Raw genomic sequence first — 14626 nt, forward strand, 5'->3', positions numbered from 1 at the left:
CATAACTAAGCTCCATTTCATGCTGAATAAACTAAATTATTATTGTATCTTAAGTAGAAAAAAAAAATGATATCTTTAGATAGATTTTTACTCCAAAAGCATTTTATTAAAATCAGTTTGATAAAAATCAAATAAATCTTATTTTTTTTCCACGACACACGGTAAGAATGGGCCCTTACCTCAATTACAAAACATAGATGTGAAATAGCCATCTGAAAAATATCAGGTCTTCGGCGGCCGTACAACGAGAGACCCGGGCGAGCCGCGGAAGGCAGATCCTTGTAATGACAGCCGAGCGGCTTCTCAGCCGCATCAGTTGTCATTACAAGACAGCCGACCGTCGGCTATGGACGCTGGTACCGGGGTGATGTCTCTAGCTGCAGCCATCACTCCGGAACAAGCATGGCCGATTCCGATATATCGGGGAAAGTGCATATCGGCCCTCGATATATCGGCTTTGCAGATAATCGGTCGATCTCTAGATAAAACCTACTGAAAGTCAAGTGGTTAAAGACTGATTATCTGCGTAAGAGTTTACATAACACAACTCCAGCCGTGTTACACTACAATAAAGAGAATATGAAAGATACGGACAGGAATGGTGCATCAGAGGCTTCTCACAAAATTTCATAAAAAGGAAAAATCCCAAGTGGTGTATTTCTAAGGCTCAGAAGACTAGACTGTAGTTTCAAAACTGAAAGAAGACAAGGCACAGCACAGTGTGGAGGAATTTCTGGGTAGTTTCAGGAGAAAGGTCATCTGAGGATAGCCTTCTCCTCCAGCTGAGTCACCACTCCAAGTGGGGTGGATCAATCTTACAGCAAGATAAGCATGGAAAGTGCACTCTTCCTAGTTTATTTCTAATCAACGTATATAAACATCTTTCTATATTTATGTTCACAAGCAATTATAGAATTGCTTTGGGCTATGCATTTTAAAAATACTTTCCATCTCCTAAAGCTAGCTCTACCAGTTGTACAGAACACAGGGTGGTAGCTGTCACTGCAAAGTCTTTGCCCCAAGGGGAGAAAAAAAAACGGAGCCGCCAATCACAAAACACTTAAGGGTAGATATATCAATTGTACCATGGAAACATTTGTCAAGGAGCACCTTGCTTCTGTCTCAAGAGATAATTTAGCCATACAATAAGCACATTTTCAGCTTTCCTATAGACTTAAAGTGGTATTAAACCCAAAACCAAAAATGTAATATAATGCAGCTTATCAATCATTAGATTTGGTGGCTGCATGAGTGTTTTTTTTAGGTTTTCCCTATATTTTTAGTTGGTGATCTGGACAGCAACACACGTCCTGTATTAGAGTGACTACCACTCCGGATAAAAGAGCACTGTGGGCACTTTTGGGCAGCAGCGGAGTCAATCTGAGGGGAGGGGGGTGGTATGTTAGATGTACTAGCAGATTTAAGTACACTAACAAACTGAAGTTAAACTCCAGGTCACACTTTAAAACCAGTTACATCGAACAGATTTTTCCCTTTAAAGTGGTTGTGAAGTCAGATTTTTTTTTTTATCTTCATGCATTCTATGTATGAAGATAAAAAGCCTTCTGTGTGCAGCAACCCTCTTCAGCCCCCCTAATACTTAAATGAGCCCCCTTTCTATCCAATTCCCATGAGTGCCTCAGCCACAGAGACGCTCTCCCCTGATTGGCTGAGACACAGCAGCTGGGCCACTAGCTCCAGCTGCTGTCAAACTCAGTTAGCCAATCAGGAGAGAGAGGGAGGCAAGGCCGAACAACAGCTCTGTGTCTGACTAGGCACACAAAGCTGTGGCTTGGCTCAGGTGCCCCCATAGCAAGCTGCTTGCTGTGGGGGCACTCAACAGGGAGGGAGGGGCCAGGAGCTCCAGCCAGGAACCTGAGAAAAGGAGGATCCGGGCTGCTCTGTGCAAAACCATTACACAGAGTAGGCAAGTATAACCTGTTTGTTATTTTAAGATGAAAAAAAAAAAAAGACTTTACAATCACTTTAAGGATAAAGATTTAACATGAATAAATAAAAGCTGATCATTATAAGCACCCCTGCCAGTGGATAAATGGTTTGCCTCATTCATGTAAACTGATATATCTGGAAAAGTGTTTGTTCTTTTGAAAAACAACAGAATTACTGGCTGGATCACCAAATGAAAATAGAAGAAAGCCTAAAAAAGAAAATGAATACAGCCCCCACATCTAAGAACTGGCAAGCTGCAATATATAAAATGTTTGCATTTTGGGTTTAATACCACTTTAAAGCTTGAATTGGCTAGGCTCACTTTATTGATCTTTTTGTTGTATACAGTCTGCTATGTAGTTGTAGGTACTCCTAATATGAACTTTATTAGTGATATGTGGCATTCTCACCTCTACTTTGTACACTACCATGGGAGATGATGATGCACTTTATAAACTGTTAAAGTTGAAGTTTATTCTGCTTATATTTTCTCTTTACTGGTACGTTCCTTCATAAACATGCTAAGACATTGAGGCCCCGTTCACACAGGGGCGATCCGACTTGGGGGGGGGGGGGCGACCTCCAAGGTCGCGGTGCGAGCAGCGCGCCGCGACCTCGGAGCGGCCGCCACGGACTTCATAACAATGAAGTCTATGACGGTCGCGCCGGGTCGCCCCAAAGAAGCTCCGGACCCTTTTTCTAAGTCGGAGCGACTATTAGAACGGGTCCGCAGCTTCCCTAAGGTCGCCTTAGTGTGAACGGGGACTTAAACAAAACCTTTACATAAATACTTTGTAACTTATTTTAGACCCACCACTTATTTCATCAGTGGGTTTCTGTGCTTCTCTAAGCAATGCAGGCATATCATAGCTGTGGGTATCGCTCAGGGACAGTCAGGCTTGGGAGGAAAATTATGCTGGATATCCTCCAGCCAGTAAATGAGGCAGGCACATTGTGAAAGCTCACAGTATGCAGTGAAATCAAAAGGAACCAACTTAACTACAAGAGAAGAGGAGCCTGAATAACTGTGCAAGACAGAGTGAGGCTGGAGATCCACTTTAACCACTTCTGGATTGGAAGGTTTTACCCCCTTAATGACCAGGCCATTTTTTGCGATACGGTGTAACGTGAGAATTACCTACCCCGTGAGAAAAACCTACCCTCGTCACTTCCGGCCAGGAACAGCTGAGCAGCGCAGCAGTGCGCATGCTCAGAGCCCCGGATACGTAATGTAGCAGCTGAGGAGCAGCACTAGTATGAAAGTATCACTGTTCCGTGAAAAAAACCTACCGACGCGGCGGTTACATTAAAACATCTCGGCTGCAATATGAGTCAACTCCGCTCCTGTCCCTGTGACTTCCCTCATCTCGGCTAGTAAATATAAAAGCGTCTGGCGGCTCCGTGATTTATCTTTTCATACACCCGCCACCGCTTTTATATTTACTAGCCGAGATGAGGGGAGTGACAGGGGTAGGAGTGGAGATCACTCGTATTGCAGCACAGCTGTTTTAATGTAAACGCCGCGTTACACACACTGCCGTGAACCAGAAGTGACGAGGATAGGTTTTTCTCACAGGTAGGTAATTCTCACAGAACAACGGCACTGCGTTACTTTAACTGACAATTGTGCAGTCACGTGACGCTGTACCCAAATAAAATTGATGTCCTTTTTTCCCACAAATAGAGCTTCCTTTTGGTGGTATTTGATCCCCTCTGTGATTTTTATTTTTTGCACTATGAACAAAAAAAGCGACAATTCTGAAAAAACAAAAATACGATTTTTTACTTTCTGCTATAAAAAAACTTTCCCAATAAAAAATAAATAAAAATACATTTTTTTAAATACGCTGGAATTGACTTTAAGTGCCCAAGTGTTACAGACATTAAAGCAGGGCTTGACAAATTTTCCTGAAATCTAGGAGCCAGCTAAAAAAGTTAGGAGCCAGTTTTTTTTTTTTTTTAAACAACCAAGCTTTATTTAATAAAAACGGATACTAAATTTACACATAAATACGACTAGAACCCCAATCTCCTCTATAGCACAATTGGATGAAAACAGACTGTCTTGTCTCTTTCCATCCGATGCCATCTGATCCGATCCACGGGATGGATAGAAAAATAGAACCACCATCCGTCTGCTTTTGGCGGACAGGATCAGATGGCGGCAGATTACTGCTCCATAGAGGAGAATGAAGGGTCCGATCAGGTCTGCCTGAAAAAAACTTACAGGCGGACCTGATCAGACAGCCCGTGTGAAAGGGGCCTTCGGCTGTGGCATGGCGATGAGGGAAAAAAAAAAAAAAAAAAAGAAATTATATATATATATATATATATATATATATATATATATATATATATATATATATATATTTATATTTATTTTTTATTTATTTATTTTTTTTTAATAATTATATTTTAATAATAATTATATAATTAATATTTTTTTTTTTTACATTTAAAAAAAAATTTAAAAATTATAATTATTATTATTATTATTATTATTATTATTATTATTATTATTAACCACACTCCCTGTCAAAGGTAACTAACTGGACAGGGAGATGGTAATGCATTGAGAACAAACAGGCAGTGGAAACAGTCATTACAACAGTCATTACTCTCGGCCACCACAAGAGGGCGCCAGTTCCCCATTGGAAGCTGCTCTCATCTCAAGTAGGCCGAAAAGCCGGGGCCTCAATTTTCGGACGGCGCGGAAGTCCGTGCACTCTGTGCGCAGAAGTCCGTGCAAAAATGACAGGACACCTTCTGCAGGGCACCCCAGGTGCCAGGTCGCTAATTCTAGTCGCAAATGCGACCTGGCGCCCGGGGATTGTCGAGCCCTGCATTAAAGTGACTGTCACTTTAAGGCAGGCCATAGATTATGCCATTTACCTTCCTGCAGCCATGGATTCCTCGATTCCCCTCATCAACAAAGTCCATGTTGATGGGGGAATCGAGGAACCCATGGCTGCAGAAAGACAAATTGCATAAGTATGTGTTAAGGGGGGAATCCCTCCCACAGAGCTATTGTATTTTCCTGGCAGGGGGGGATGGGGGTCACAGGGAGTAATCCCTGCAGGGAAAACAAAATGATGATTGTTATCAGCTATAGCCACTGGCAATAACTGCATGAAATCTGGCATACTTGTTGATCGATGGATCAACTTGAGTACAATCAACCTGCCCATAGACGATCTGAATCTCGGCAGATCCCTGCTGAACTGGCCAAGATTCAAATGATCCATGGCCAGTTTTACAATCAAAGGCTGCTGATGGGTGTAAAGTGCAAATAACAACAGATGCTTTCAGCACATCCCCCCTACTGAACCCAATACCATTCTACTCAGGTAACTTGCTGGCCTCCATATATTCACAGTGTTCCATCAATGTTCCTACAGTGGGCTCCCTCGTCGGCTAAAAGTAGTGGGTGAGAGGTGGAAACTATCAGGATGAGCCGAACCTTTGTCCAATCAACATGTACAGTGGGGATTGAAAGTTTGGGCACCCCAGGTAAAAATTTGTATTAATGTGCATAAAGAAGCCAAGGAAAAATGGAAAAATCTCCAAAAGGCATCAAATTACAGATTAGACATTCTTATATGTCAAAAGTTAGATTTTATTTCCATCATTTACACTTTCAAAATAACAGAAAACAAAAAAATGGTGTCTGCAAAAGTTTGGGCACCCTGCAGAGTTAATATCTGGTACTGCCCCCTTTGGCAAGTATCACAGCTTGTAAACGCTTTTTGTAGCCAGCCAAGAGTCTTTCAATTCTTGTTTGAGGTATCTTTGCCCATTCTTCCTTACAAAAGTCTTCCAGTTCTTTGAGATTTCTGGGCTGTCTGTCTCGCACTGCTCTTTTAAGGTCTATCCATAGATTTTCAATTATGTTGAGGTCAGGAGATTGTGAAGGCCATGGCAAAACCTTCAGTTTACGCCTCTTGATGTAATCCCCCGTGGATTTTGAGGTGTGTTTAGGATCATTATCCATTTGTAGAAGCCATCCTCTCTTTAACTTCAGCTTTTTCACAGATGGCATCAAGTTACCATCCAAAATTTGCTGAAATTTTATTGAATCCATTTTTCCTTCTACTCTTCGCGAGATGTTCCCTGTGCCACTGGCTGCAATACAACCCCAAAGCATGATTGATCCACCCTCATGCTTAACAGTTGGACAGAGGTTCTTTTCATTAAATTCTGAGCCCCTTCTTCTCCAAATGTACCTTTGCTCATTCCGGCCAAAAAGTTCAATTTTAACCTCATCGGTCCACAGAACTTGTTTCCAAAATGCATCAGGCTTGTCTATATGTTCATTTGCAAAGTTCAAACGCTGATTTTTGTGGTGAGGACATAGAAGAGGTTTTCTTCTGATGACTCTACCATGAAGACCATATTTGTACAAGTCTCTCTTTATAGTGGAATAGTGTACCACAACTCCAGTGTCTGCCAGATCTTTCTGGAGGGATCGTGCAGTCAAACGTGGGTTTTGAATTGTTTTTCTCACAATCCTGCGAGCTGTTCTGTCTGATATTTTTCTTGGTCTTCCAGATCTTACTTTAACTTCCACTGTTCCTGATGACTGCCATTTCTTAATTACATTCCAAACAGAGGATATTGACATCTGAAAACGCTTTGCTATCTTCTTATAGCCTTCTCCAGCTTTGTGAGCGACAACTATTATCAGTTTACTAGACAACTGCTTAGAAGGTCCCATGGTGCTGATTGTTGGGGCAAGGTCAGATGAGTCTGGGCATTTAAAACCTTTGAGATTGACATCACCTGGTCTTCCCAGACGATGATTGAGAACAATCCATGACACTGACAGGTCTCAGCCTTGCAAAGGGGGCAGTGCATGCTATAAATTCTGCAGGGTGCCCAAACTTTTGGAGACACCATTTTTAGTTTTCTGTAATTTTGAAAGCGTCAATGATGGAAATAAAATCTAACTTTTGTTGACATATTATAAAAATGTCTAATCTGTAATTTGATGCCTTTTGGAGATTTTTCCATCTTTCCTTGGCTTCTTTATGCACATTAATACAAATTTTTACCGGGGTGCCAAAACTTTCGATCCCCACTGTAGAGGTAAAGTGGTTCCTTACTTTAGTTTTTATACATTTTTCTTTTGCAGTTTCATACTTTTTGAAAGCGTTTATATCAGTTAGCATTACCTACTAAATAAACAGTCCAGAAATTAAATCTACTGTATATAGGTACATGACGTATGGCACTATTAACATTACACTATACTGTAATCACACAGCTATGTACTGCAACTGTATATGATGCATTAAAAGCTGAACTCCAGGAGAAAAAAAAATTGTATATTACATATATATATATATATATATATATATATATATATATATATTTTTTTTTTTTTATTTATTTATTTATTTATTTATTTATTTTTTTTTTTTTGAAAATGTAAAAAGGAGTCACCACTTATGATGTGTGCCCGTGCGGCTGCTGCATTTGCAGTAGCTGTTCATTTTATTAGTTCTGTACACTACAATAAGCGCTGATCTGGTGATGAAACTACATCTAGGTATACACATCTTGAAATCCAGCTGGTTCCAACTTCTGCCAAACAGTCCTGTTTGAAAACTAGCATTCGATCATCTGCTGCACCTCTTTTAGCGTTTTCTGGACGTGAGAGGGGGAGGAATGTGTCACTGCTTCCAGTTGGGTCACAAGGATAGCAAGTGATGGACTGGCCATGGCTTTTGGGATTCAACTGTTCTGGACTTCAGTGACCTATGATAGGCTGCTGTATCTTATGGTATATGTATTCATCACCTTTTCGTTTAAAATAGAAATAAAAGGCAAAACATTTGTGTGTGTGTGTGTGTATATATATATATATATATATATATATATATATATATATATATATATATATATATATATATATATATATATATATATATATAAAATAATAATTATAACAACCTTTTTTCTTTTTATAAATGAATATACAGTGGGTACGGAAAGTATTCAGACCCCCTTAAATTTTTCACTCTTTGTTATATTGCAGCCATTTGCTAAAATCATTTAAGTTCATTCTTCTTCCTCATGAATGTACACATAGCACCCCATACTGACAGAAAAACACAGAATTGTTGACATTGTTGCAGATTTATTAAAAAAGAAAAACTGAAATATCACATGGTCCTAAGTATTCAGACCCTTTGCTGTGACACTCATATATTTAACTCAGGTGCTTTCCATTTCTTCTGATCATCCTTGAGATGGTTCTACACCTTCATTTGAGTCCAGCTGTGTTTGATTATACTGATTGGACTTGATTAGGAAAGCCACACACCTGTCTATATAAGACCTTCCAGATCACAATGCATGTCAAAGCAAATGAGAATCATGAGGTCAAAGGAACTGCCTGAAGAGCTCAGAGACAGAATTGTGGCAAGGCACAGATCTGGTCAAGGTTACAAAAAGATTTCTGCTGCACTTAAGGTTCCTAAGAGCACAGTGGCCTCCATAATCCTCAAATGGAAGACGTTTGGGACAACCAGAACCCTTCCTAGAGCTGGCCGTCCGGCCAAACTGAGCTATCGGGGGAGAAGAGCCTTGGTGAGAGAGGTAAAGAAGAACCCAAAGATCACTGTGGCTGAGCTCCAGAGATGCAGTCAGGAGATGGGAGAAAGTTGTAGAAAGTCAACCATCACTGCAGCCCTCCACCAGTCGGGGCTTTATGGCAGAGTGGCCCGACGGAAGCCTCTCCTCAGTGTAAGACACACGAATGCCCGCATGGAGTTTGCTAAAAAACACCTGAAGGACTCCAAGATGGTGAGAAATAAGATTCTCTGGTCTGATGAGACCAAAATAGAACTTTTTGGCCTTAATTCTAAGCGGTATGTGTGGAGAAAACCAGGCACTGCTCATCACCTGTCCAATACAGTCCCAACAGTGAAGCATGGTGGTGGCAGCATCATGCTGTGGGGGTGTTTTTCAGCTGCAGGGACAGGACGACTGGTTGCAATCGAGGGAAAGATGAATGCGGCCAAGTACAGGGATATCCTGGACAAAAACCTTCTCCAGAGTGCTCTGGACCTCAGACTGGGCCGAAGGTTTACCTTCCAACAAGACAATGACCCTAAGCACACAGCTAAAATAACGAAGGAGTGGCTTCACAACAACTCCGTGACTGTTCTTGAATGGCCCAGCCAGAGCCCTGACTTAAACCCAATTGAGCATCTCTGGAGAGACCTAAAAATGGCTGTCCACCAACGTTTACCATCCAACCTGACAGAACTGGAGAGGATCTGCAAGGAGGAATGGCAGAGGATCCCCAAATCCCGGTGTGAAAGACTTGTTGCATCTTTCCCAAAAAGACTCCTGGCTGTATTAGATCAAAAGTGGGCTTCTACTAAATACTGAGCAAAGGGTCTGAATACTTAGGACTATGTGATATTTCAGTTTTTCTTTTTTAATAAATCTGCAACAATGTCAACAATTCTGTGTTTTTCTGTCAGTATGGGGTGCTATGTGTACATTCATGAGGAAGAAGAATGAACTTAAATGATTTTAGCAAATGGCTGCAATATAACAAAGAGTGAAAAATTTAAGGGGGTCTGAATACTTTCCGTACCCACTGTATTGCCTTTGTTCTCAGCTGCAGAAGAGCTGGGGGAGGAGAAAAAAACAGTACACTGAAATTCCCACTGAATGGCTGTGTGAGGAGGGGATGTCAGGACAAGTCTGATTGGAGAAGAGCAGACTGAGTTCCCAGCACAGCTAGAGAACTGACTACGGTGTGTTCTGCTTAGTGTGGTCAGGTTTTCAATAGGAAAGCAGAGTGAGCGACAGGAACACCAGGAATTTCACATAAAGGAAGCGATACAAAGAGAACAGGATACTATCTCATACAAGTACTTGGTACAACAGGCACATATCAGGAATATGAAATATTGGGGTAAAATATTATTTACGTATACTGCTTTTACCACTCTAGATGTATGCATCATGTTGTTTCCCTATTACTTGTGGATACGTTCTATGATTCGGGAGCTGCTGGATCTTTAGTGTGAATTATTTGTGGACCTCTTTTCTAAGGCCCGCCAGACATTATACAGTTTTCTTTTAGATTTACCAATACCATATAATATGAAGACAAACCTACACTTTCAATTTGTATGCAATCTGGGCAAGCCCTTGCACCGCAAAGTTGAGGCTCGGTTCACACTTGTGCGATGCGGGAACGCTGCGAATATGCAGTGTGTTCCCGCATCGCATCCGCACATCTGGCAGTTCACACTGCCATATGCGATATGCAGGGGGTGTCAATTAAAAGTTAACGACACCCCCAGTTTGATGGCATATCGCAGTGCGATCTGCAAGTACGCACAGAATCGGATCGCACAAGTGTGAACCACTGTACGATCCGATTTTGATGCGGCTCAAAAAATGCCTCCTGTGCGTCTTTATTGCGGATGCAGTGCGAACTCAGCCATACAAAGTGTATGCCTGAAATTCGCACCGCACATGAGATCGCATGTAATGAAGGAGCAGTGCGGTCCGAATTACATGCGATCTCCGCAGCCGCACTAGTGTGAACCGGCAATTAAGGTAAAATGTACTCCTCTCTGTTGCAGATATTCAGTAGTTAAGTGGGGTACACACTAGTAGAAAATCTGCCAAAAATTCCCGTCCGAGGTAAAAATCGTACGATTTTCGGCTAGTGTGAACTTTCAGCAGCCGATGCCGATATTTTCAACGAAAAAAAACGGAGGGACAAACACCAAAATTTTTATCGTCCGTCCCCAGCACGACCAATTTTCGTTTAATGTGTATGCAGTACGTCCGCGAAAAATCGGATACGAAAGTCCGCGCATGATCTGAAGTTGCTGACAACCCGGAAGTCTAGGAACAAATGTCCCAAAAAAAAAAAAAAATCGAACGAGAAATTTCGTGAACATTATGCACTGTCAACTAAAAACGGTAATGACCGCTGAGCATGAGAGAGAAAAATCTGAGGATATTTCGTCCAATTTTTGTCAAGTGTGTACGGGCCTTTACATAAGTACTGTATGCTTCCATCATCTTTTCTTTTGACATATACGGTACATAAAGGAAGTCACTGCAGGAGTTCTATCTGCCTGAAGTTTGCATGTTCTCCCTGTGCTTCTATTTGGTTTCCTCCCGCACTCCAAAAAGACATACTGGTTGGTTCATTGGTTCCTGGCTAAACTGGCCTTATGCATGCGAGATAGAGACCTTAGATTGTAAGTAGAGATGGTCTCAGGCGTGTTCGGGATCCTAGTCCCAATCCACTTGCCCGAACCTGAAACATAGAAACATAGAAACATAGAATGTGTCGGCAGATAAGAACCATTTGGCCCATCTAGTCTGCCCAATATATCTGAATCTGAATCCTATGAATAGTCCCTGGCCCTATCTTATATGAAGGATAGCCTTGTGCCTATCCCATGCATGCTTAAACTCCTTCACTGTATTTGCAGCTACCACTTCTGCAGGAAGGTTATTCCATGCATCCACTACTCTCTCAGTAAAGTAATACTTCCTCATATTACTTTTAAACCTTTGCCCCTCTAATTTAAAACTGTGTCCTCTTGTGGTAGTTTTTCTTCTTTTAAATATGCTCTCCTCCTTTACCGAGTTGATTCCCTTTATGTATTTAAAAGTTTCTATCATATCCCCTCTGTCTCTTCTTTCTTCCAAGCTATACATGTTAAGGTCCTTTAACCTTTCCTGGTAAGTTTTTTCCTGCAATCCATGTACTAGTTTAGTAGCTCTTCTCTGAACTCTCTCTAGAGTATCTATATCCTTCTGGAGATATGGCCTCCAGTACTGCGCACAATACTCCAAGTGAGGTCTCACCAGTGTTCTGTACAGCGGCATAAGCACTTCTCTCTTTCTACTGCTTATACCTCTCCCTATACATCCAAGCATTCTGCTGGCATTTCGTGCTGCTCTATTACATTGTCTTCCCACCTTTAAGTCTTCTGAAATAATTACTCCTAAATCCCTTTCCTCAGATACTGAGGTCAGGACTGTGTCAAATATTCTATATTCTGCCCTTGGGTTTTTACGTCCCAGGTGCATTATCTTGCACTTATCCACATTAAATTTCAGTTGCCAGAGTTCTGACCATTCTTCTAGTTTTCCTAAATCCTTTTCCATTTGGCGTTTCCCTCCAGGAACATCAACCCTGTTACATATCTTTGTGTCATCAGCAAAAAGACAAACCTTACCATCGAGGCCTTTTGCAATATCACTTATGAAGATATTAAACAAAATTGGTCCCAGTACAGATCCCTGAGGTACCCCACTGGTAACATGACCTTGTTCTGAATGTTCTCCATTGACTACAACCCTCTGTTGTCTGTCACTCAGCCACTGCCTAATCCACTCAACAATATGGGAGTCCATGCTCAATGACTGCAGTTTATTGATAAGTCTTCTATGTGGGACAGTGTCAAAAGCCTTACTAAAATCTAGATATGCAATGTCTACTGCACCTCCACCGTCTATTATTTTAGTCACCCAGTCAAAAAAATCTATAAGATTTGTTTGACATGATCTCCCTGAAGTAAACCCATGTTGTTTTTCATCTTGCAATCCATGGGATTTAAGATGTTCCACAATCCTATCCTTTAATAGGGTTTCCATTAATTTGCCTACTATTGATGTCAGACTCACAGGTCTATAGTTGCTCGATTCCTCCCTACTACCTTTCTTGTGAATGGGCACGACATTTGCCAATTTCCAATCTTCCGGGACGACTCCTGTTACTAATGATTGGTTAAATAAATCTGTTAATGGTTTTGCCAGCTCACCACTAAGCTCTTTTAATAATTTTGGGTGTATCTCATCAGGACCCTGTGACTTATTTGTCTTCACTTAGACAGCAATCTTAGAACGTCTTCCTCTGTAAAGACACATGCATCAAATGATTCATTAGTCATCCTTTGAAGTGGAGGTCCTTCTCCTTTTTCTTCTGTAAAAACTGAACAGAAGTATTCATTAAGGCAGTCGGCTAGCCCTTTATTCTCTTCTACATACCTTCCGTCCTTTGTTTTTAATTTAGTTATTCCTTGTTTTAATTTCCTTTTTTCATTTATATATCTGAAGAATGTCTTATCCCCCTTTTTCATAGACTGAGCTAGTTTTTCTTCTGCCTGCGCTTTAGAAGTTCTTATAACTTGCTTGGCCTCTTTCTGCCTAATCTTGTAGATTTCCTTATCTTCATTGCTCTGGGTTTTTTTATAATTACAAAATGCTAGCTTTTTATTTTTAATGATTTGGGCCACTTCTGCTGAGTACCACAGTGGTCTCTTCCTTTTTTTGCTTTTACTGACAAGTCTAATGCAATTTTCTGTTGCCTTCAATAATGCACCTTTTAAGTAGTCCCATTTCTCCTGGACTCCATGTAATCCGTTCCAGTCTGATAAGGACTCATTTATGACTAATTTCATTTTTGAAAGCCATCACATGCCAGAAAGCCATCACTGAACACCGCTAATCACAGGTAGTGAGACATTTCCCAGTCTGCAGCTGCACAGATTAGGAAATATCTCACTGCCTGTAATTAGTGGTGTGCGGTGTCGGCTTTCTGGCAGGATCAGGCAAGTGGGTTGGAACTAGAACCCCGAACACGCCTGAGTCTGTCTCTAACTGTAAGCTTCTTGAGTGCTGGGGCCGATTTAAATATACAACATGTAAAGTACTGTTGAAATTGTCAGCTTTATATAAATACCTGTAATAAATAAAATTCTAAAAACACAATTACAATCAACCACGCCGTTCCAACCAATCAGTGAACACCCTAAGGAATAGGACAGCACAGCGGCTGCGAACAAAGGACCCACCTTTCATTTTCACTGTAGGAGAATTGGGACCTGCGGATTGTTTGCGCCATCCTCTCCAATTCTGACAGAGACTTTCTGCCTCCGAGATAAAGGAACATAAAGAGTCCTCCTCGAACCGGTCCGAGTCTTCAAAGGAAAACCTTTCCCCGTCCTCCCACTCTGCAAACATGAGTTCCATTACATCCAAGGATCTAAACCAGGAGGCGTCTTGCGAACTTTAAACAGGGAACAGGGGGAAGAGTGGCGAGATAAAAGATTTTCAGAGGCACCAGTGGCCACCCCAGGAAAAAAAAAAAAAACACTAAAAATGAATTTTAGCTTATGAAAAAATAACTAGAATCTTACACCTTATTACATCACTGTCAAAAATAGTTTTCCCATCTGTAGCAGTCTTGCATATTTGATATCGGAAAGAAAAAAATTTCCCACACTAAATCTGGGGCTGCTTCTGCAAATCCCTACACTTTATAACATTTGTGCTTTTCTAGATAAGCCATAAAAATATACTGTGCTCGATCGATCCTTTAGCCGACTTCAAGTTTCTATTGAATACAAAACAGACATCAATAAACGGGGGGGGGGGGGCTATTATAACCCTAGGGGGGACATGAGGAGGAAAGACAGGCTTCCCTTCCTAGATCTGGGGTTTGCGTGCCCAAAGGCCAGCATGGTTGAAGATCTACACAAACAACCAGATTCTGATTGTAAGGATTACATCGTATAATAATGGGTTAAAGAGGAAAAAAAATGTCCACAAAAATGCAAGAGCGTTATTAGGAAGAATCTGGACGGCTTGGCCGAGGATGGCAAATGAAAATAATACTGGG

The 14626-nt window shown here is 41.2% G+C and overlaps 1 protein-coding gene across 4 annotated transcripts in view; it reads right to left on the reverse strand.

The window, feature by feature from the left end:
• Nucleotides 1-14111, reverse strand: part of ZSWIM8 (zinc finger SWIM-type containing 8) — a 177317-nt gene extending 163206 nt beyond the window's left edge. For 2 of the 4 annotated variants that reach the window (XM_082269386.1, XM_082269385.1), the window contains exon 1: nucleotides 13800-14107. In XM_082269386.1, coding sequence (XP_082125512.1) covers nucleotides 13800-13977 — 178 coding nt within the window. In that variant the 5' untranslated portion in view covers nucleotides 13978-14107. Of the gene's footprint in view, nucleotides 1-13799 lie in introns of all 4 variants that reach the window. The other 2 variants (XM_082269388.1, XM_082269387.1) reach the window with 1 other exon arrangement.
• Nucleotides 14112-14626: the final 515 nt, after the last annotated feature.

This window comes from Pelophylax lessonae, assembly GCF_965119305.1.
Source record: "Pelophylax lessonae genome assembly, chromosome: 9".
In the NCBI taxonomy this organism is placed as follows: Eukaryota; Metazoa; Chordata; class Amphibia; order Anura; family Ranidae; genus Pelophylax; species Pelophylax lessonae.